This window comes from Oreochromis niloticus, linkage group LG17 (assembly GCF_001858045.2).
Source record: "Oreochromis niloticus isolate F11D_XX linkage group LG17, O_niloticus_UMD_NMBU, whole genome shotgun sequence".
In the NCBI taxonomy this organism is placed as follows: domain Eukaryota; kingdom Metazoa; phylum Chordata; class Actinopteri; order Cichliformes; family Cichlidae; genus Oreochromis; species Oreochromis niloticus.
The window spans coordinates 22,803,428-22,824,929 of NC_031981.2; the positions used below are offsets into that span (position 1 = coordinate 22,803,428).

A 21,502-nucleotide genomic window follows, 5' to 3' on the forward strand; every position below is an offset into this window, starting at 1 on the left:
CAGCCACAGCAATGACAAAGATGACTGTTTGATAAAAACTGATAGTTTTATTTGACTCTGCTTACATCATACAGAACATTTCCCTCATCTTTTTAATTGCTTTTTGAAAGAATTTGTGTGAAAGTCAACAGTTTTATCATTTTTAGATCATATATATTTACACAGTGTTTTTTATGTTCTTTAAATAGAATTAAATTGATGTTATCAACCTGAGTTTTTTTTTTTTTTTTTTTTTTTACAGCGATCCAAATGTATGTAAAGTCTAGATTGAGGTTTCACTGTATTCCTATTAAGCACGGTGCTAAAAAACAGTGAAACCAGAGCCTTTGTCCTTCATGGAGGAGCTGTGATAACGACTGTTCTAAGCTGACGGGTTCAGAAATGTTTCCTTCCTGGATGTAGGTCAGCTCCTGCTACACTTTACATTTACTAACATTTAACCCAGAAACCTGCTTCGCTTTCTCTGTTTGTCGCTGAATATTTAACGTCCTCACGGCGTCACGGTAGATTCCATCATGCCTCGGTGCAGCACACGTTCGTGACTGTTTGAAATGTGGGTCAGGTTCTGTGCGGATGGATAATCTGCTGCTCTGCAGTCACAGCAGGTCGCAGTGCTTTCATGAAGCTGCTGCAGGCAACCGTGTCACTGAGCTGCTGCTGATCCACAAACAGGAAACGCTCCGACCGACAGACCCGACCTCAGCTGGAGTGCAGCCGCTCTTAGATAAGATACAGGGAGTGCAGAATTATTAGGCAAGTTGTATTTTTGAGGAATAATTTTATTATTGAACAACAACCATGTTCTCAATGAACCCAAAAAACTCATTAATATCAAAGCTGAATGTTTTTGGAAGTAGTTTTTAGTTTGTTTTTAGTTTTAGCTATTTTAGGGGGATATCTGTGTGTGCAGGTGACTATTACTGTGCATAATTATTAGGCAACTTAACAAAAAACAAATATATACCCATTTCAATTATTTATTTTTACCAGTGAAACCAATATAACATCTCCACATTCACAAATATACATTTCTGACATTCAAAAACAAAACAAAAACAAATCAGCGACCAATATAGCCACCTTTCTTTGCAAGGACACTCAAAAGCCTGCCATCCATGGATTCTGTCAGTGTTTTGATCTGTTCACCATCAACATTGCGTGCAGCAGCAACCACAGCCTCCCAGACACTGTTCAGAGAGGTGTACTGTTTTCCCTCCTTGTAAATCTGACATTTGATGATGGACCACAGGTTCTCAATGGGGTTCAGATCAGGTGAACAAGGAGGCCATGTCATTAGTTTTTCTTCTTTTATACCCTTTCTTGCCAGTCACGCTGTGGAGTACTTGGACGCGTGTGATGGAGCATTGTCCTGCATGAAAATCATGTTTTTCTTGAAGGATGCAGACTTCTTCCTGTACCACTGCTTGAAGAAGGTGTCTTCCAGAAACTGGCAGTAGGACTGGGAGTTGAGCTTGACTCCATCCTCAACCCGAAAAGGCCCCACAAGCTCATCTTTGATGATACCAGCCCAAACCAGTACTCCACCTCCACCTTGCTGGCGTCTGAGTCGGACTGGAGCTCTCTGCCCTTTACCAATCCAGCCACGGGCCCATCCATCTGGCCCATCAAGACTCACTCTCATTTCATCAGTCCATAAAACCTTAGAAAAATCAGTCTTGAGATATTTCTTGGCCCAGTCTTGACGTTTCAGCTTGTGTGTCTTGTTCAGTGGTGGTCGTCTTTCAGCCTTTCTTACCTTGGCCATGTCTCTGAGTATTGCACACCTTGTGCTTTTGGGCACTCCAGTGATGTTACAGCTCTGAAATATGGCCAAACTGGTGGCAAGTGGCATCTTGGCAGCTGCACGCTTGACTTTTCTCAGTTCATGGGCAGTTATTTTGCGCCTTGGTTTTTCCACACGCTTCTTGCGACCCTGTTGACTATTTTGAATGAAACGCTTGATTGTTCGATGATCACGCTTCAGAAGCTTTGCAATTTTAAGACTGCTGCATCCCTCTGCAAGATATCTCACTATTTTTGACTTTTCTGAGCCTGTCAAGTCCTTCTTTTGACCCATTTTGCCAAAGGAAAGGAAGTTGCCTAATAATTATGCACACCTGATATAGGGTGTTGATGTCATTAGACCACACCCCTTCTCATTACAGAGATGCACATCACCTAATATGCTTAATTGGTAGTAGGCTTTCGAGCCTATACAGCTTGGAGTAAGACAACATGCATGAAGAGGATGATGTGGACAAAATACTAATTTGCCTAATAATTCTGCACTCCCTGTACATGCAAACTGACAGCGTAATAAATACACAGAACCAAAACACATGAATCTAAGAATTAGTTTGACACTTCTGTATGGTTTTATCATCAGGGAAAATCTAAAAAATAACCTTTAAGATGGAATCAGCTGACGTCTCCTGTTTCAGAGCAGGAACCAATCATTGACAAGTATCGGATAGTGGGTTGTAACTGAATGAAAAGGGTTGGTGTTGTGATCATGTAAATTCCATCAGCAGCATGACCTTTATGCACACGGATGGTGCTTGGCGGGGAGTCGACCTCCTGATGTCAGATTTAATGAAGGCAAACCAACCTGCTCAGCTCAGGACAGGAGAGACAGGAAACACATCATCTTTGTGCTCAGAATGAAGAGAACAGAATAAAACAGGCCGAGACGACAGGAACTACGATGCTCCACCCAGTCAAACTTTTGTAATGTTGGTCATTTGTTGATCACCAGCCAATGGTAGCCCTCTCTGCATCCTCAGTATTGTGTCTTCTCTTTCTCTTTGGCCTGATTCTCAGAGCACCGGGGCCAAAGCATGATGGGAAATCGTATTGTGGACACTGAGACTGCAGGGGGTAAAACTGATGGTTTGCTGTCAGTAAATGTGAGAGGCTGTGCAGCTTTTCAGCTGCTTTCACTTTTCATTTCTTTACTTTCAGAAATAAATCATATTCTGTTCCATGTTTCTTCCTGGACTCCACCAGAGCTGCTCTGCATTATGAACAGTTAATAATAATCCTTCTTTATCTGAACCAAGCTGTCTCTTTAATAACCCCCTTCCTAGAGCCCACTTTGTTCTGATTGGCCCATTCTGGGAAGCCTCTTGAGGGGGAGGATCCAGTGCGTTTGGACCTCACCGGAGCTCAGCGGAGTGAAAGGAGCTGCTTCATCTGAGCTGAAATCAACGTTAACCTCTTTGTTTGGTCACATCTTTCTTTTTCAGAGCACGACGGCGTTCCAAGCGACCGTAAACGATGAAGGTTTGATTGTGGCGAGTTTGGATAGCTCAGACCTGCAGGAGAATGTCACGGCGTATGCGGTGCAGATCTCTGGAGAACCTCGAACCATCCTGATCCAGTTCGTGAACACTAGCGACCCTCTGCTGTACAACGCCTCCTTCCATGGCCTCTGCTACACGGTGGGGCTGCTGCTCAGACGGGGACAGGCTTGGTCACGCCCCATGAAGACCATTGCCGTGCTCACGAGTAAGAACCTCTCCAATCACTGGGCTGGGGGGGTTGGGGTGTTCAAAATCACTGATTCTGATATTACAGGATCACGCCATGTTTAGCTGCTGGTCTTTAGAGGAAATTGCCATCATTGTTCACTTTATAGGAAATAAACCTGAGAGTCACTGCTTTCTATTTTTAATAACCTGAAAAATCATTTTGGACATTTCCTCTGTTTTTTGATGTTTTTCAAACCAGTTAAATGATGATCTGAAATAATCAGCAGACTATTTTTATCTTCAAATTCTGTTAGCTTGAGCATCATCAGTGACTGCAGAAGTCAACGCTGTAGAAATCTGATTTATCTGGATTATTCTGTAGATTTAGGCTTTAAAAGTGTTTCAGGTTTGTTTAATTGATAATGTGTAATACAGGAGCATATATGAAGGAGAATTATTCTTAACATGAGGATAATTCTCCTTCAAAAAAAACTTAATGTTGTTGTAAGTATTCGGAAAATGTTTTTTCTTTTATTTTGCATATCCGACATGTCGTTCAAATGAAGGGCCTATATCTCTGTTCTGCAGTTCCATGATTGTGATCTTCGACTCAATTTCGTTTATCTGCTTAGAGCCACTTCCTGTCCGCAGCGCTCAGATATTGGACTATAAGGAGGCTCCAGAGACTGGCGTGGTGTTTGAAATTGATCCTCCGACCAGAAACGTCTTCAGCCGAGTCAACATCAGCTACGCTGAAGGACAGGAGCGCCGATCGATGCTCTATAAAGGTAAAACATTTCATTCTGCATGTATGAGTGGTGTTATTTAGTGTAATTTAGTGTGTTTCGTAAACTAATATGAGCCTGCTGCCTAAGTGTGAGGACAGTGTTGTAGTTCACAGTCTGACCGGCAGGTGGAGGCACCTGAGTAGCGAAATTCCAAACTGAAGATTCTCATTGGGTAGAAGGCCCTTGCCTTTCTCTAATGGAAAGCATTTCTGAAAACACATTACTCCACTTAAAGTGGCTTGAGGCGACTACTGATGTTGTGATTTGTCACTATATATAAATAAAACTAAATTGAGCTGAACCAAGTTACAGTGTTCCCTCGTTTATCGTGGGTGTTACGTTCTAAAAATAACCTGCGATAGGTGAAATCTGCAAAGTAGTGAACTTTATTTTTTACAATTATTATAGATGTTTTAAGCCCTCACTACACATTTTATACACTTTTCTCAGACAGGCATCGACATTTTCACACATTTCTCTCTTGTTTAAACACTCTCAAAGTTCAAACCTTCGTAGAAAAATAAGTCCAGTATTATAGAATGAAACCAAAGATCAAGCCCTGTTTTCAGGTCCAGAACATGGGAATACAGAAGCTGCTAGAGAATTCAATGTTAATGAATCAATGGTACGGAAGTAGAGGAAGCAAGAAGAATGAGTTCAGTAAAGTTTGACTTGTCTGACTGTTTGGTTTCACATAATGCGCCTTATAATCCTTTGATGTCAATAATGTTGTGTTTCTTGTCTTTTGCTAGCGAAGAGTTATGTAAATTTGACAAGCTGGACGCATTCTGTACTGTACAGGAGACACAGCATGAGATTGATTGAAAATGGTCTACCAGCCGATCAGGACACAGAAATCAATGCGCTGTAAACCCCCCCCCCCCCCCCCCCCCCCAAAAAAAACCCCAAAAGAAATCCACGAAACATCGAGGCCGCAAAAACTGAACCGCAATATATCGAGGGACCACTTTATTTCAAGTTTATCTACTCTTGTGCACACACCTCAGTGGAGGAAAATATAAAGGGAAGAGGACCCAGGATCGACCCCTGAGGAACTCCATTTCAATTCAATTCAATACAATTCCATTTTATTTATAAAGTGCCAAATCACAACGACAGTTACCTCAAGGCGCTTCATATTGTCAGGTAGACCCTACATACAGAGAAAAACACAACAATCATATGACCCCCTATGAGCAAGCACTTTGGCGACAGTGGGAAGGAAAAATTCCCTTTTAACAGGAAGAAACCTCCGACAGAACCAGGCTCAGGGAGGGGCGGCCATCTGCTGCGAACATGTTGGAGAGAGAGAAGGAAGACAGGATAAAAGACGTGCTGTGGAAGAGAGCCAGAGATTAATAACAAGTATGATTCAGTTCTGAGGGGTCTATTAACACATGGTGAGTGAGAAAGACCAGACCTGATTTCAGCTGCTCCAGACTCATAGTTGCTCAGTGCTTTGGTGTTCGTGTCTTGACTGCTGACAGATGTTAACACAGCTCCAGAAATAAGATACTGACTTTCCTCAGAAACTGGGGGTGGCTTTAGAGCTGTGTCTTTGTGCTAACAGTTTCTTTCTGCTTGTTTTTTGTAGATTTCTACAGAGGGAAGACAGTGTTTAAACACTGGTTACCGGGGATGTGTTACCGAAACATCACCTTCCAGCTGATCTCAGAGGCCACGGTGTACCAGACTGCACTGGTGACCCACAGTGATATCACTCACACACCGCTGCATCATCGGACAGGTGAGGCCCCTCCCACTGTGAGAGTCCAGTGTTTGCTCTGTACTGAGTAGATTAGGCTCTGAGGCAGACCTTCCTGCATGAAGCTCTAAGATCTGCTCTCAGGAATCGTTGCCTTAGTAAATACAGTGATCAGGTCTGGAGAACATGGCGGCCCGGTTCAGATGCCTCCAGCAAGGACCTGCTGCCTCATTTTTTTAAACAGTGATATACGATGAGACGGGAGAAGCTTCGTCTGACGAGCTGACTAGCCATTTCCTGCTCAGAATAATTCACTCCCCTCTCTCCCCGCAGTGCCCCACCCTCCCCTCAATATCTCCTATAAGATCATCCATTTGAGCCAGAGGGTGGCTCCGGGTCAGCTCCCAGACATGCTCCCACTTGATAGCGGGCAGCGATCCCCCCGCCAGGCCCGGGATGTCCCACTGATGGAGGAGCGGGAGGAGGAGGAGACCCAGGCTGAGGAGAACACCTCAGATGAAGTAATAGGAGTCACTTACGCCCCCTTCAACTCCACAAAAGTCTTGACAGTGAGCGCCCCCATTGATGTGAACAGCAGCCGCACGGAGGAGCCAGAGCCTTCGAGCTACTGGCTGGATCCGACGGAGCCATCTCCCACCGACAAGGATGAGGAGTTCGTTAATGGCGTATTGCCTGAGTATGAAGACTCCAACGAGCCGGGCTCGGCCATGGCACTCCCTGCCGAGCCTTCCATTCTGCCCACGAGGCTTCCTCCAATCCTTTTGGAACTGCGCTGGCTGCCGCCACGCCCACCCACCAGCTACGACGGTTTCAACGTCTACATCTACAGAGATGGTAAGCAGGAAGTATCTGAATAAATAACATCTCAGATGTTTCTGTGTTGGCGTCTGAATCTCTCACTCTGTTCCTCAGGTAACTCGACAGAAACAGCGACCGTGGACGAAAACACTCACGAGTTCTTTACAGAGTTAACGGAGCCGGGAATATACCATGTGCAGGTGACCACACTGAGCTCGTCTGGAGACTGCGAGCCCCGAGAGAGCAGTGGCGACACCGCCTTCACCTTCTACCTCAGTAGGTGTACAGGAAGTGATCATGGCGCATGTAGCAGTGTATGGCAATGAAGGATGGATTCAATCAAATGCACCTTTGTTCTAGTGATGTAATTGTTAACGTAATCCACTTCCTGTTGACCTGCTCCATCTCTCTGGTTTATTAATGGTTACAGGTCCCAGCGGCGAGCTCCTGGAGGATCTGCGGGAGCGTCCTCAAGCCGTCAGCGTCAGGCTGCTGGACTCGAGCACCGCTGCCATCTCCTGGGCGCCATCCTCGCAGAACCACAATGGCAGCCTGGTGTCAGTGGTTTCCACAACCTGCCTGAAACCCAGCCTGAGCCAGAGAATGGAAAACACCTACTGCAGCGAGGTAAGGCGCCACACTTGTCACCGGCCGTGCACAGAGGTTCTTTTGTATATCTTTTTATTTTGTATGTGTATGTATAACATAAAAAAAATTGAATAAATAAATACATATATGATACATATATATTTATTTTTTCTCTTTTAAATGTCTTCATAAAACTTTATAAATGTTTTTGTTTTGAAATAGTTTTTGAAAATTCCAGCTTCAACCCTCGACTTTGGACCTCTGGGCTTTGGGGCCTTGGTCAGAGGCTTCTGGGCAGGAGGCCGGGTACATTTAACCTTTCACTTTTTTTTAATCACAGGAAAACTCAACGAGTGACATCATCACCAACCTGACGCCAGGTGCTCAATACCGGGTGGTCGTCTATCACACCAATGGACCCCTGATCAGCCCGCCTTCGGAGCCCGTCATAATCGATATCGGTGAGTGTCACTTTATGCATCTTTTTCAGTCCCACTTCCTGTTCACTGCTCCTGTTCTTCCTGTTCCACTCTTAAATCCCGCCTGTGTTGGTGTATTGTGTCAGAGCCCACCGGCGTGCGCGAGCTCACCGTTTACCCCCTGAGTCCAACGGCGGTGATCCTCAGCTGGCAGCGTCCGTACCACGTTGCCTTCAGGAAGTATGTGTTGCAGACCTTCTTCTTCAACCCTGTCACGCTGGCCTCTGAGTGGACCACGTACTACGAGATCGCAGCCACTGCCTCCGTCATCGCCTCAGTGGTAACCAGTCTGTCTCCGTCACAAGAAACATGTCATGGCGCCATGCTGCGTACACCTCACCGTATTTCTCTCTATTTCCTCTCAGAGGGTGACCGACCTGCTGCCTGCCTGGTATTATAATTTCCGTGTTTCCATGGTGACGTGGGGTGACCCGCCGCTCAGCTGCTGCGACAGCTCCACCGTGAGCTTCGTCACAGGTAACGCTCCACCACAGCAAGGACGCTGCGAGGGAGGCTGCACCAGGAAACAGACTTAGACTTAAAAATAGAATAAATAGACTTTTAGATTTGTTTTTACTGATTTGTTTAGTTTTTATATAAAGACACATTTACAAACATCATTTCATTTCATTTCATTTGATAATGCAGCTTACTGATGAAGAACAAAACTTATGCATTTTTATTGTTTCTATTGTTTTTATTTGCTGATATTCCTTGTGAAGCTTCAGACGACACATCTTTAATGTATCTGCAAAAGTATGATGCAGGTCTCCTTCCTCTTCCTCTTCTCAGCTCCCGAGGCGCCTCACATATCCTCAGTGGATTACTCTCATGGCGTTCTGTACGTCCGCTGGACATACGGCGAGCTCTTCATTGACCTGTCACACTCAAGGATGCTGCACTGGCAGGTGGTCGCTGTCGGGAAGAAGGGACCGGAGAAGACGTACTCCGTTGACGTGAGTCCAGACACATCTGTCTAGGTGTTCACGACACTCTGAGACACGTTCTCGCTGTTTTAGGTTTATTTGTGCGTTTCTGCGGTGATGAGTGTGTCTCCAGCAGCAGCTCATTATTTCAGGGTCGAGCTGAGCTGATATTGATTCTCTCTTTCGGGTCGGTTCAATGGTCTGATTAGCAGCAGAAGAATGACCTGCAGACGTCGCTGCTCTACGAGTCCAATTACCACCGCAGCCTGAGCTCGCTTCTGTGATCAAGTGTCTGAGGGTCGCAAGCCATGTTGGAGGTTTAATTGAGAGCGTACACAGATGGCGTGTAGATGTCAGCTATATTCAGGATGTTAAGCAGTCTTCATTTCTACTAGATTGCTACTGATAATTCTGATAAATGTGTACAAAATTGAACCAGCTTACAAAAACACAACAAACAAGAGAAATGTAACTTCATTTTGAAGAATTTATGTGAAATAGAAATATCAGTAATGAACATTGACCTCGAGGACTGAAACCAAAAATTACACTTCCTTTTCCAAATGTGGTCAAATGTGTATATAAAAGATGAACATAGCCACCATGACATCATCCATTAGTTTTGTTAGCATTCTGGACGCCGGCTCGTTGTTTTCTTGTTTTATAAAGTGTTTGTTTTGTTTGGATAAGAGGGTGGCATGCTAAGTTATTATCTAATGCTAGCTAACTTGGTTAGCATTGTTTAGCAAAGTTTGTCTCTATAATAACCTCACAGCAGCTTTATTATTGGTCAGATAATGTTATTGAAAATGCTCCAAAGACTCTAACAGCACAAACACAGTCCAGAGGTCCAGTTCCGGGACTCCAGTTAGCTGAATGTAAGCCTAGCTGGCAGCTGGCAGCTACAGCCACCTGCCAGTCAAAGAGGCCACGCCCCTAATAATGTAACCTGAGAGTTTCTGGGGACTCCATCAGTGCTGGGGCCTCTGCTGGAGGTTAGAGGACATGGCTTTACAAAGCAATGGCTAATGTCACATTGGTGATGTCCATCTTTTATATACAGTCTGTTCGGTCTTTGAGGGTGAATGTAATTTAAAATTATAATTAGATATAAGAATACAAAGACTGAGGACTTGTTGTGTTTGCGGTCAGCAGGTCTGCAGAAGTTTAATGAAGCTTCCACACTCAGAGCTGATCATTTATATTTAATCGTTAATTCGTGGTGGAAGCAGACGGTCACGGTGACTAAACGGAGACACAGACAGCTGTGGGGATTTACTGCAGGGATATTTTTAGTTTTATTCAGGGCAGATTAAAAAGATATTTTAGGAAAATACCTGCACTGTTAATCTTTCAGCAGCTCAGCGTGGGACAGAGGCAGAGCAGAATATGACCCCATCAGAGGGAGGAAGGGGGCACTCTGGACTGGCTGTGTGCACGCTGTTCATGTGTTATTAACATGTTGTTTACGTGCTGTTTACATGTTGTGCTGTGTCAGGTGACTCGGAACGTGATGCGGGCAAGCCTCCCTCTGCCTCCCGGAGACATCTACAACCTGACGGTGACGGCATGCACGGAGCGCAGCAGGAACACGTCCATGCCAAACATCATCAAACTGGGTCAGCGCGAGGTTTCGAGAGCATTCACTGCAATTTAAAGATGGTGCAATAATGATGCAGCTATACATTGTTAACAAGGTTTCCGCTACATCAGGATGTGATGAGTGTGGAGAAACGAGCCGGGCCGGTTTAAACGGTTAAAAACGGGTTTCATACGTAAAACTTAAAGAGGCAGCCGGCTGTTCAGACTAACAGACTAACTCCCCCGTAAGTTCCCCGAGTGCTTTTTCAACAAAATATTCCCAGTTTTCTTTAGAAAGCATAAATGATTTATATTAGCACACAATAACTGAACAATATTTTCACCCCACTGAAAGACTGACCTGTAACTCTGTAATTCTCAGAACTGTAAAACTGAGTTAAAGGGAGGGTTAGCTTCCCGATTACACTCAGTATTAAACTCTAGTTAAAGTTTGAGCTGTTGCTGATAAAGCATCACGCTTTAAACCAAAGAAATCACTTTAGACCTGAGAAAAAGAATCACTTATGCTCATAAAGCAGGAGGTGGATTTAGAAAGTTATCAAGTTATAATATTAAGTAATGGGGCCGCAGACCGAGAACAACTCCACTTCTGCAGAAGAGACACCTTCTCGTCAGACTGAAGTGTGTTGTGTGACCTGGAGACAGATCTGGAGGAACATGAGAGGTTCTCCAAAGAAGAACGGGCTGGGATCATTTAGGAGATAAGTGTGAGACAACTGCAGGCTGTTATCCAGCATAATGGACTGACAAGCAAGTGTTAGCATGAGGGGCTGATAGATTTATTCTGTAGGTTTTTTGGGGGGAATAATTTTGTTCCTGTGTGCAAATTAAAACAATGCAAGCACCCAAAATAAAACCAGGATGTTTGGAAGAGCCCCTTTTTCATGGGGGTAATAATTCTGTCCTTGTGAAATGATGATGTGTAAAACGTGTTTGTTGTTTCTGTCTGTTAGAAGAGAGACGATTGAGAAAATGAAACGCTGGGCTGCAGGATTTTTAAAACCTGAAGGATGTAAATGGGAAAGGCGCCTCGGTGCTGATCGCCGAGCGGCGGCCTCTCTGTTTGTTAATCTGTGCTGTGGGTCTGAAGTTAGACTCACAGAGTGAACATGAAACTTCATTTTCTCCACTTCCCCTTCTGAGCGTATCAGACTATTTCAGTCCTCCTCAGAGGAAGTGCGGGGTCTTTAGCAAGCTTCGGCTCGGCTCGGCCCCGCAGTTCACCACCGCAGTTTCTCCTGCACTGTAAGCTCTCATCAAGGGTTTTGGCTGCTGTTTCCTGCAGAGCCGGCTCCTCCCAGGTCGCTGTATGCCGTCAACGCCACTCACTCGTCCGTGACTCTGCTGTGGACCGAGGAGGGAGTGGTCGACTATTACCAGGTTCTCTGCAGACCCAGCAAAGCCAGCAAGGAGCAGCTCAAGGTAAAAGTGCTTCAGCCATGCTCTATATCAACTTTCATTGCCTCAGCTGCAGGTCTGAGACGATTAGGAAAGGATTACAAAAGAGCTAGATTACAAGTTAGTTTCAGCTCTGCAAGTGTTTTCTGTTTCCACTCATACAAATTCATTCATTTCAAAGATTTTTCTATGCTGTTCAGACATTAAGTCAACCAAACGTTTGGCAATTGTTTGATAAATTGTTTGTTAATAAATTAAAAATGTGATGCGCAGATAAATCAGTAATAAAGGAACTACTTTTGTGTTTTGCTGATGTGAAAGTTTCTGTGATAATCCCGCAGAAATGTGGAAGTTATTTCTCATCAGTGCTGTTTAATAAACCAGACAGATCCACAGAGGACCCAAGATCGATCCCTGGGGAACTCCAAGCCTCATTTTAGCTCCTACAACCAAAAAGTTAGATTTTTGCAAATCAGATTTTAGCTGCTGTAGAAACAAAGAGGAGGAATGACGGAAGTCGCAGCCATGTTCTTCGAGCATCGCCGAGAATAAATTCATTGAGGCTCTCTCAGGCTGGTGAATTTGTTTCATATTGGCCACATGGGATCTGTATTAACAGTTTTCTGATCATATGACCCAAAGGATAATAAAATGCAGTAATTAATAATCCCAAACTGAAGCTCCCTGAACACAGTAATGAACCCCGACACAGACACAGGGGACCAGGTGTGCAGAGATAACGAGCTGGGTCAGCAGCTCGTAATCCTGCAGGTAAAATCCTATGTTTTTACCTGCAGGCTTGAAACTGAGTTTGTTCCTAAGCTAACGAGCTGGACGCCGGCTCTAATTAAAGAACTGAAACTGTGATCAAAGCTGAAAGCAGAATAGAGTGAGTGCACATCTAAGGGAAGATGATTGATTGTTTTCTTCTTTTATTTCAGCTGTTTAATACTTGAGAGCAGACTGAGTCAAAACAAACTCATATAAAGCCTGAAGTCTGCAGTAAAACATGATGACATGTCATGAAAGGCCTGGGTCTTGTGGTTGGGGTGTCCTGCAGCGAGTTGAAAAGCTTTCATGGCGTCTCGAAATGAATCATATTAACTGTAAAAGGATGAGTCAGCGTCAAATTATATGAGGTCCAAAAACTCCAGCTCTTCAGCACCATAAACCAGTTGAAACTTTTCACTTTCGGTCTGAGACCAAACTCAACTCTGTGAGGACTCTGATATTCACCTCTGCTGTGATCGGTTGTATTTGACCCACACCAGCTGAGGTGGAGAGAGCACGACTGAAATCGGCCTGATATTGTTGGGACAGTAAAACAAGATTATTTTTATACAGCTGACGTATATCCTTTTAAGGAGTTAAATAATGACAAATGTTTGGGAAATCTGTTGATGTTTGGCATCTGAAACGAAAAAAATCTGCTGATTTCTGATCAGATTTTTAGAGCGTCCGTCAGTCTTAAAAAATTGTCTAAAGGAGAAGCGTTTAGAAAACACGCTTTTCTTCCCTTATCGATTATATGGATCATTTCTTCCCATATGGATCAATTGCAGCTAATCTCATTAAAAGGCTTAAAAGTGAAATAAATCTTTTATTTTGGAAATTAATTCTGCTTTACTTTTAAAAAGAGAACTGAACGTTGATTTGACCCCCAACGTCTCTGATCATCTCCACGTTAGAACCCAAAGCCTCTGACAGCAGGAAACTTCCAGCTGTTTCCAGCTGTGCTCCAAAACAGCTGCTTTTGGAGTCATCAGACAGGTTTTTTTCTGCAGCATAATTAAGAACATGGTGAAGGAGGCATGTTTTCGTTGTGGATGGCTGTAGATAACATGGATGTGCTGCGTGTTATCTGTGGGATGCTGTGGGTTTGTACGGGAGCTGACTCACTCAGAGAAAATTTTTGATATGAGTCCAGCTTTCAGGTAAAATAAAGGTGAATGACTGCAGGGAGATTAGCAGGACCTGGTCTTGGAGGTCTGAACCTCGAGAACAGAAACTTGGTTACATCCATGGTTCCATATGAACAGGTGACTAACAAAAAGGCTTTAGATAGGCCTAGTGCTGCCAAGGTTAATTTGGCAGCACGTGTGCAGAGATGCAGGTCGATAAGACGTCTGATCGTAGAATGGCAAGGAAAGCTTCAGGCAGTCGTTAATGATCGAAACTTGTGTGCACTGCTCAGTGGTTTCTGTCCAGTGAGAAGTCTCTCGTGTGACCAAATTTAAACTTAGAGTTGCAGAAACAGGAAGTGCCACGTAACCATGTAAATATTTTGGAAAATTAAGACAGTATCATTATTTTTAGCTTCTTCTTTTTAAACTTGTTGGCAGATTTAGCAGTGAAGCACATACTGGAACCAGGGTTATAGTAGTAACAACAACAACAACAAAACACCAAAGAGTTTTGAAAAATGTGAAGTGTGTGGTCATAAACAAAACTACAGTTTTAGTGATTCAGTCTTCCTGCTCAGCACCAGGCTGCGGACAGCAGCCGCTCAGCCCTTTGTCTTCATCTGGACTACAAATCTGACATCTTCTTCCTCTTCCTCAGGCCCTCGAGCCACAGACCTCCACCTCGCACGTGGTGACCATTTCTGGTTTGATACCATCTTCCAGCTACAACTGCACCGTCACCAGCTTCAGCTACAGCACGCCCAGCAAACCCACACACATCAGCGTCAGCACCGTTGGTAGGTGGCAACATTTACCTGCACCATAGGAGGGCAGTCTTTATTTGAGCCTGAAACATCTTAAAGGTGAAAACTGAACTAAGTGCAGCTCTTTAATTTGAAGATTTAAAAAGTTTTTAGTCCCCCCAGCAAGCAGTAAAGTCAACTGCAGTCACTGGGGGTGAGTATGACATGAAGAAGATTTGTGCTGTGGAGCTGAGCTCAGTGAACTCTTTCCAGCTGCTTGCAGCGACTCAGTGAAACGTTTTGGTGCCGTTAGTCACAGAGGAGCAGCAAGCTCATTGGTTAACATCTTGTTCTAACAGGTGTTAACCAATGAGCATTGATTTACAGGTTATAGTCTATGTTTGTAGCAAAGTACAGTTGGAGGCCACCCGCTTAATAAAAGAACTTTAATGTGAAAGTACCATACAGGAAGGGTTCTGTGTTGGGAAAACTGATGAAATCGGAGAGGACTGTGCTGAGAGGTAACAACATCTGTCTGTGCGTCTGTCTGTCTGTGTATCGGCAGCCAAAGAGATGAATCCAAGCGTTGCTGCCATCTCGGCTCTGGCTGTCCTCAGCATCCTGCTCATCAGCCTGCTCATTCTGTTCCTGCTCGTGCTGCGCAAGAAACACCTGCAGATGACCAGGTAACTCAAAGTCAGCACGGCAGCAGTGCCCCCTGCTGTCAGTCAGTAATCTATTTTTCATTTGGCCTTCACAGCTTCACTCTGTGTAACAGTTATAGTGAATGAGATACAGTGTATGAGTTTATTGTGCAAGAGTTGTAGTGTATGAGTTTAGTTTCTGTGTGCAGATCCTATAGAAAAAACAAAGCAAGTGTCCTGAATGTCATTGTTTTTGAAATGCCCATTAAGATCAGTTTATGGACTTTATTCTTGTTTTAAGAAAAGTAAATTTGTTCATTTAGAATAGAAATGATGGACTTTGGATCAAGGTTTTTGGAGTTTATGAGCATGAATAATCTTGGAGCTTCAGAGTGATTCACAGCTGAATTTCTGAGGAAATGACTGAGAGCGTTTTTGCATGCTGTACACTAGTCTGTAAAGCGGTCAATGTGGTCTGCTGTGGTTCAGCCGTTAACGCCCAGCTAACCGGCATTCACAATTCACATCACCTTTTATTCTTAGAATCATGACACGCACGAGTTAGGACACAAACTACTTCCTTTTGTCAGAAGGCTGAGCGGCATGGGCGATGTTTACGAGGCACGTTATTGAGGAAACAATATTTACACAGTATTACACAAACTGTGTGTACTGTAATATGTGTGTTTCACAGATTTATAAATTAATGGTATTCTTTTTTTTACTAAAATAAAATACTGATTTTTTAATGTATCTTAATGCTGCATTTCAAATAAAATGTGGAAAATAAAAAATACTTAAAAAATACTACATGTATGACAAAAATAAAAGATTTACTTTTTTAACATGAAAATTGTGAAAAAAATCAATTTAATACATGTAATCATAAAAATGATTACATGTATTAAATCGGTTTCTACTTTGCACATTCAATTTATGAGTTTTTGTATCATATTTATGCAGGATATAAATGCTGTGACATTAAAATGGTGCATTTAAAAATGTTGACGTTAATTTAAAATCTTTTTAATTTTTATTTTTCACCTTTTTTAATTTTTATTTTTTAAAATGTTTCTAAATTGTTTGAGCAAAGAAAGTCATTATTTTTAGATGGCTTAATAAATTCTTTACTTCACTGTAATGTTTCTTTTCATACTCACTTCACAGCTTCCTCCATTTCCTGATAAGTCATCTATCATTTCTGAGTTCCTCAAACTGAGCTGTTCTCACCACATGTGCTTTTTAATTTCTGTTTCAGAGAGTGTGGCGCGGAGACCTTTGTCAACTTTGCTTCGTTTGAGAGAGACGGAAAGCTTCCATATAACTGGTACGAGCCTCGTCATGTGTTTGTTCATCTTCAGATCACAAATTAAGCGTTCACGCTGTTGTTTTAGCTTGGATTTAGAGTAATCACACAACCTCAGTTTGGATGTGCAAACACCCTCGAAAGACCCAATCAGAGGCAGATTAGCAGCCCAGAAGGGGGATTGAAGAGGCAGATTAGGGATTTGAACATATAGGCACAGATTATAGCTCATCTGTGGTGCTTTATACAGCGTGAGGTGACGATGACCATGATGATGATGGTGATGATGATGACAAAGAGCTCAACATCCTTGCCTGCTTTGTTTGGACCAGCTGAAACGGGGTGTTTGATGATGATGAAAGCTTTGAATTTTCCCTAATCTCACATTAAAGGGACAAAATGTTGCTTTTTGAGTCAGTCCTGTTAATTTGTTCAAAACGAGAAAAGATAATTCAATTTTATTTCTCCTTTAAAATCAAGCAGAAGGGGCAAAAAGTGCCTGTTTTTAAACTGTGAAGTGGCTGATGGATCAGATTCAGTCTCACATGTTATTTCTGACAAACATTTGGAGATTTGTGATTAATATAACAGCTGAAAGACGGTCAGTTAAGGCAGAACCTTGGCTTCCATCTGCTGTTGTATTTGACCTTCCATCACTAAATGCACATTTCCATCAGAGTGTCTTCTTCTTCTTGATGTGACGGTGCAGTTTGCTTTTAATGTGCATGTGGACAGACTCACTGTGCGATGTCACAGCAGTGTGGATGTGATGAAAACGTGATGCCCCCACTGATGCTCCAAAAGGAAGTTCTCTCGAGAGCATTTATCTGAATATATCAAGTTTTAAAGAACAAAATCATCCTTTTTTATGTTATATAACAATAAAACCACTTAAAGAAAAACAAAAACCACAAACAGCATAAAAAATAGAGCAAAACAACATAAATATGATGTACAGTTAGATTATTTACAGTTGTAAAATATGAAAGGTATAAGCAAGAAACACATCATGATGAACAATTCTCCATGTGTTTTGTACAATGTTGTGTTTAATTCTGATTGAACTCTTTATGCCTTGAAAGCCTAATAGGAGTTCTTATATGAAGTGAGCGGTTTCTGTTGCTTATAGTGCATCGGAATTTAGCAAGGGTGGTCTCTTCCAATGGACCTACCCTTGGAGAAACCCAAAAATGATTGTAGAGTTAAAGAAGATAAGTCTTGGAATTAATGTAATTTACCTTCTAATTAACCTGATTTTTATCTGAATACTTTGATTGCTTTCAACAAATCCTGACAAAAGTCCAAAACTAACCAGTGTTAACCAGTGTGGTGTGCCTCAAAGCTCACTTCCTGGGACAATCATTTTTTAAATTCACAGTTTTACACTTTTATGACATACGTTAGATCATTTTATTTGCAAGAAGGTGATGCAAATATTTTTCAAAGATAAAAATTGGAACAAAACTAACAGTGCATTATCCAGTGTATGTAGCCGGACAATAAATTTGTGTAAACAATTTCTTATCTAAAATGGCTAAATATTTTCTCATTTTTATGAACAAGTCAGCAAGATAATTAATCCAGTAACTTGTTTTAGTTTTAATTTTAGACTCAGTTTTTATTACCTGACACTACAGAGATATTTAAGTCTGTGCCAATAAAATGTAGAAGTTTGACGTGACTTAAATTTTAATGTTTGTGTTCGCGAGCTTCATCAAGAAAACTCGGGAAAACCCAGACGGACAAAGAGGAGTTCATAAATGTATCGGCATCAGTGGGGTCATTACCCAGGCACCACAAATGTTAATGAGATCATCAGGTTCATAAAGGCGGCTGTCACTGCCAAGTGACAAACTGAGAACTGTTTATACATGGTGTCGGTCCTGGCTGAGGGTTGCATTGTGGGATGGCGGGGAGGACGCAGTGATGTCACAGACTCAGGCTGGGGGGTTGTGTAAAAGAAACAGAGTGGCCATTGACGTCCAGCAGCATACAGACTCCTGTTGTCCTCCAGAGACACAACAGGACACTCTCTGAGCGGCTGCATGATGCATTAACTCTGTGTTCAGCACTAATGTGAAGCTCTCGACGCTCTGTGCCTCTTTACTAATGGAGCACCATGTTCTGTCCCCAACCTATCACCCCCCTCGTGTCTGTTTTCTTTTTTTTCTTTTTTGTTTTATTCTTGTTTTTATTTGAACCCCCTTCAGGCGAAGAAGTCTCTTTGCCTTCCTTACCCTACTGCCATCCTGCCTTTGGACTGACTATCTTTTGGCTTTTTATATTAATCCTTGGTAAGTAAGCACTTGCTGGCCAAAAACACTGCACTTCAGGGGCATGTCTAAGCAGAGCCACAGCCGACAGTATTGATCAGAGACATTGTTTTACTCTCAAAATTAACCAAAGTGAGGAGTCACGGATCACCTCTGGATCCAGAGTTCACAAATAAGTCTGGTGGTGTTTTGTATGGAGTAAAACAACAATCCATTTGTCAATGTGATGTGCCTCAGGGTTTCAATCTGGCCCTTAATCTTTTTTCTTTTTGTTGTTATACTTCCTCTTGGTCACAAAATTATTGTTATTTTTTCATCATTCATATTTTCTATTTTTAGGCCAATATTTTTCTTAATATCAATTACCAAGAAAAACAAACTATTGCCAACAAAAGAGTCCTTTTCATTGGTCAACAATGGTCCACATAAAACAAGAGAAATGAAGGATTAATGGGTCAAAACCATTAATCCTTTTTTGTAGTAATGAAATAACTTCTGATTGGCTATAAGTGTTCTGGTGCATTTCAATCAGGAAAGTATTGTGGTTTGGGTCAAAATAACCACTTCATCAAGTTTAAAATAATAACCACAGAATTAAAGTAGGGCAGTGACTGTTTTGGTTGGCAGAAAACAAATAGTCATGTCCTGTTTAAAAGTACAACATTAATAGACCTATCCAACCACCTCGAGCTCCTCCCTCAGTTTTATCCATGCCAAATTACACTCGTTCATTTTTTAAGAAACTAGTGCCTTCATTGCATATCACAACTGCATAGGGATGGTGTGGCTGAAAATGTCCTGTGATGGTTCTCTAATTGTCTTCACTAAGATTTTATCTGAAAATTTACTTAGATTAGATACTGAATCTAGTTTTTCACAAGGGTTAATTTCAAGGCCTGTGTTGTTTTTCCAGGACAGAATCATTTAATATGACTGGATGAATTAGCCTAATTGTAAAGCCATTGTCTTCTTTTGCAAGTTTAAAGTGATGGGGATTAAAACCAAAATGTAACAGGTTTCTTCAATAATCCATGCTCCACGTCACCACCAAGCTTCAGGATATTCAGTTTGGTACTTTTTGTGTAAGAACCGCTACCTCAATTCAGCGCAATACGTAGTTTATGTTACAAATGCACCCAAGATCTATCTTTGTGTCACCAGGGATTTACTGTTTTATTTATGCATGACCTTCAGTACTCAAATTTGAATACAATTTTGGGTGTGTGTTTATAGCATTGTGTTACACTTAATGCTCACAAAATTCTAACTCATCAGTTTATTTGGGACGAAACCAAAAAACAAATGTGACCATTTTTAAGTTATCTAGTATAATCAGCTGTAATTTGTTACTATTCATGTTTACTAATTCATGTTTATATCTAGATAAACATAAAAAAAAAAACCCAGTCAAATAAAAGAAAGAAACAAGAAAAACATTTTATATAAATAAATATAAATAGTTTATACTCTGTGATATGAAATCTGGTGTTCCTCAGGGATCCATTTTGGAACCCTTTAGGTTTTTTGTGTTATAAATTATTTTTATTTGTAATGTTTTCTTTAGTGTTAGTTGCTAGCAGGAGACAACACTCAGTGTTGGATTGGATATGTGACTGTTTGTTGACAAGAACAAAAATATATCAAACTTAATATATAAAACATCACCAGACTTTTCTTTAGCATTTTGACACTTCATTTTAAAACTACAGGGAACTCCCTGCGTAAACAGGTAGTCAGATGTGATTTCTGACATGTTGAACTTTGTCTTGCAATGCTGTGTCTGTGGTTAAACCTTCAAAGTCACATTGAGTGTATTTCTACTAACATGTTGGATGTACTTCAGCATGAAGCGAACTCTCGATGCTAACTCCGGCTTTGGTGTCTGCATGCTCCCTGTCTCTCTCTTTGTGGACTTTCTCTTTAGAAGACTCTTTGTTACTCAGTTGTGATTTCTGTTCTCTCATAGATTGTAGATGTGATGTGCATGTTGATGGATCAAGATGAACTAGCGGATTGTGTTTTAGCGTCTCCAGATTTCCTCCCACTTGATGTTTGAAAACTTGGTTGTAAACCAAGGAACTTTCAGGACATCGTGAGTGATTCAGGGGGAAATTTGGCCCAATTTAACACAATTTGTGTTAAATGGTTGAACGTAGATACCGAAGTATGAAGAGCAAAAATTACAGAAGATGCATGACTGTGGAGATACTTAATGGCTCAGTCACACTAAGGTGAAAATAGGACGGCAACCTCCTTGACCTCCTGGGTAATCCACAGGTTAACTGTGTAACACCTTTAACCTCTGGGCAATCATAAGGTGACTGTACAGGTCGCCGGGTAGGAAGCAACCTGTCTTAAAAACGGTCGCATTCCAACTCGGACTGACTACAATCACTCTCAGAAAAAATTGGAGAAGATTCACAAATAAGATCTTGCTAATGTATAAATGCAGAAAGATTTCCAATATACTGAAGTCTGAGTCAGTCTGCACTGATAATTGCAATTCATCTACAATCCATCACTTTGTAATAACGACCTCAACTCAACTGGTTGCCAACTGATTATACTCTGATTATATTCCTACATAAAAGTAAGCTTGTATGTACAGGTAAACTGCTGTGTTATTTTTTGTTATTTTTAAATCTATGAGATGAATGTGTGTTTATTTTCTGTGTATGTTGACTGCAACAGATTTGTGATTTAAGCAAATTTATCCCAATTAATTGCCGTATTATCACAAACAGATTGCATGTTATTGCCAACTTGAGCCAATGTAATTGTAAACTGATAGCAGACTGACTCTATCTTTTTTGTTATTTTAAAGCTGTGTTGATACATTTGAAGCCAGCAACTGACT

General features: G+C 41.8%; 1 protein-coding gene across 3 annotated transcripts in view; it reads left to right on the forward strand.

Moving 5' to 3' along the window:
• ptpro (protein tyrosine phosphatase receptor type O) overlaps positions 1–21,502 on the forward strand; it is a 45,835-nt gene that overhangs the window by 11,341 nt on the left and 12,992 nt on the right. For 2 of the 3 annotated variants that reach the window (XM_005475717.4, XM_005475718.4), the window contains exons 2-16: positions 3,246–3,507; positions 4,103–4,258; positions 5,853–6,005; positions 6,297–6,818; positions 6,897–7,058; positions 7,213–7,409; positions 7,711–7,831; positions 7,936–8,129; positions 8,215–8,326; positions 8,642–8,805; positions 10,274–10,394; positions 11,663–11,799; positions 14,338–14,476; positions 14,988–15,108; positions 16,325–16,393. In XM_005475717.4, coding sequence (XP_005475774.1) covers positions 3,246–3,507; positions 4,103–4,258; positions 5,853–6,005; positions 6,297–6,818; positions 6,897–7,058; positions 7,213–7,409; positions 7,711–7,831; positions 7,936–8,129; positions 8,215–8,326; positions 8,642–8,805; positions 10,274–10,394; positions 11,663–11,799; positions 14,338–14,476; positions 14,988–15,108; positions 16,325–16,393 — 2,630 coding nt within the window. Of the gene's footprint in view, positions 1–3,245; positions 3,508–4,102; positions 4,259–5,852; positions 6,006–6,296; positions 6,819–6,896; positions 7,059–7,212; positions 7,410–7,710; positions 7,832–7,935; positions 8,130–8,214; positions 8,327–8,641; positions 8,806–10,273; positions 10,395–11,662; positions 11,800–14,337; positions 14,477–14,987; positions 15,109–16,324; positions 16,394–18,582; positions 18,667–21,502 lie in introns of all 3 variants that reach the window. The other variant, XM_005475716.4, reaches the window with a different exon arrangement.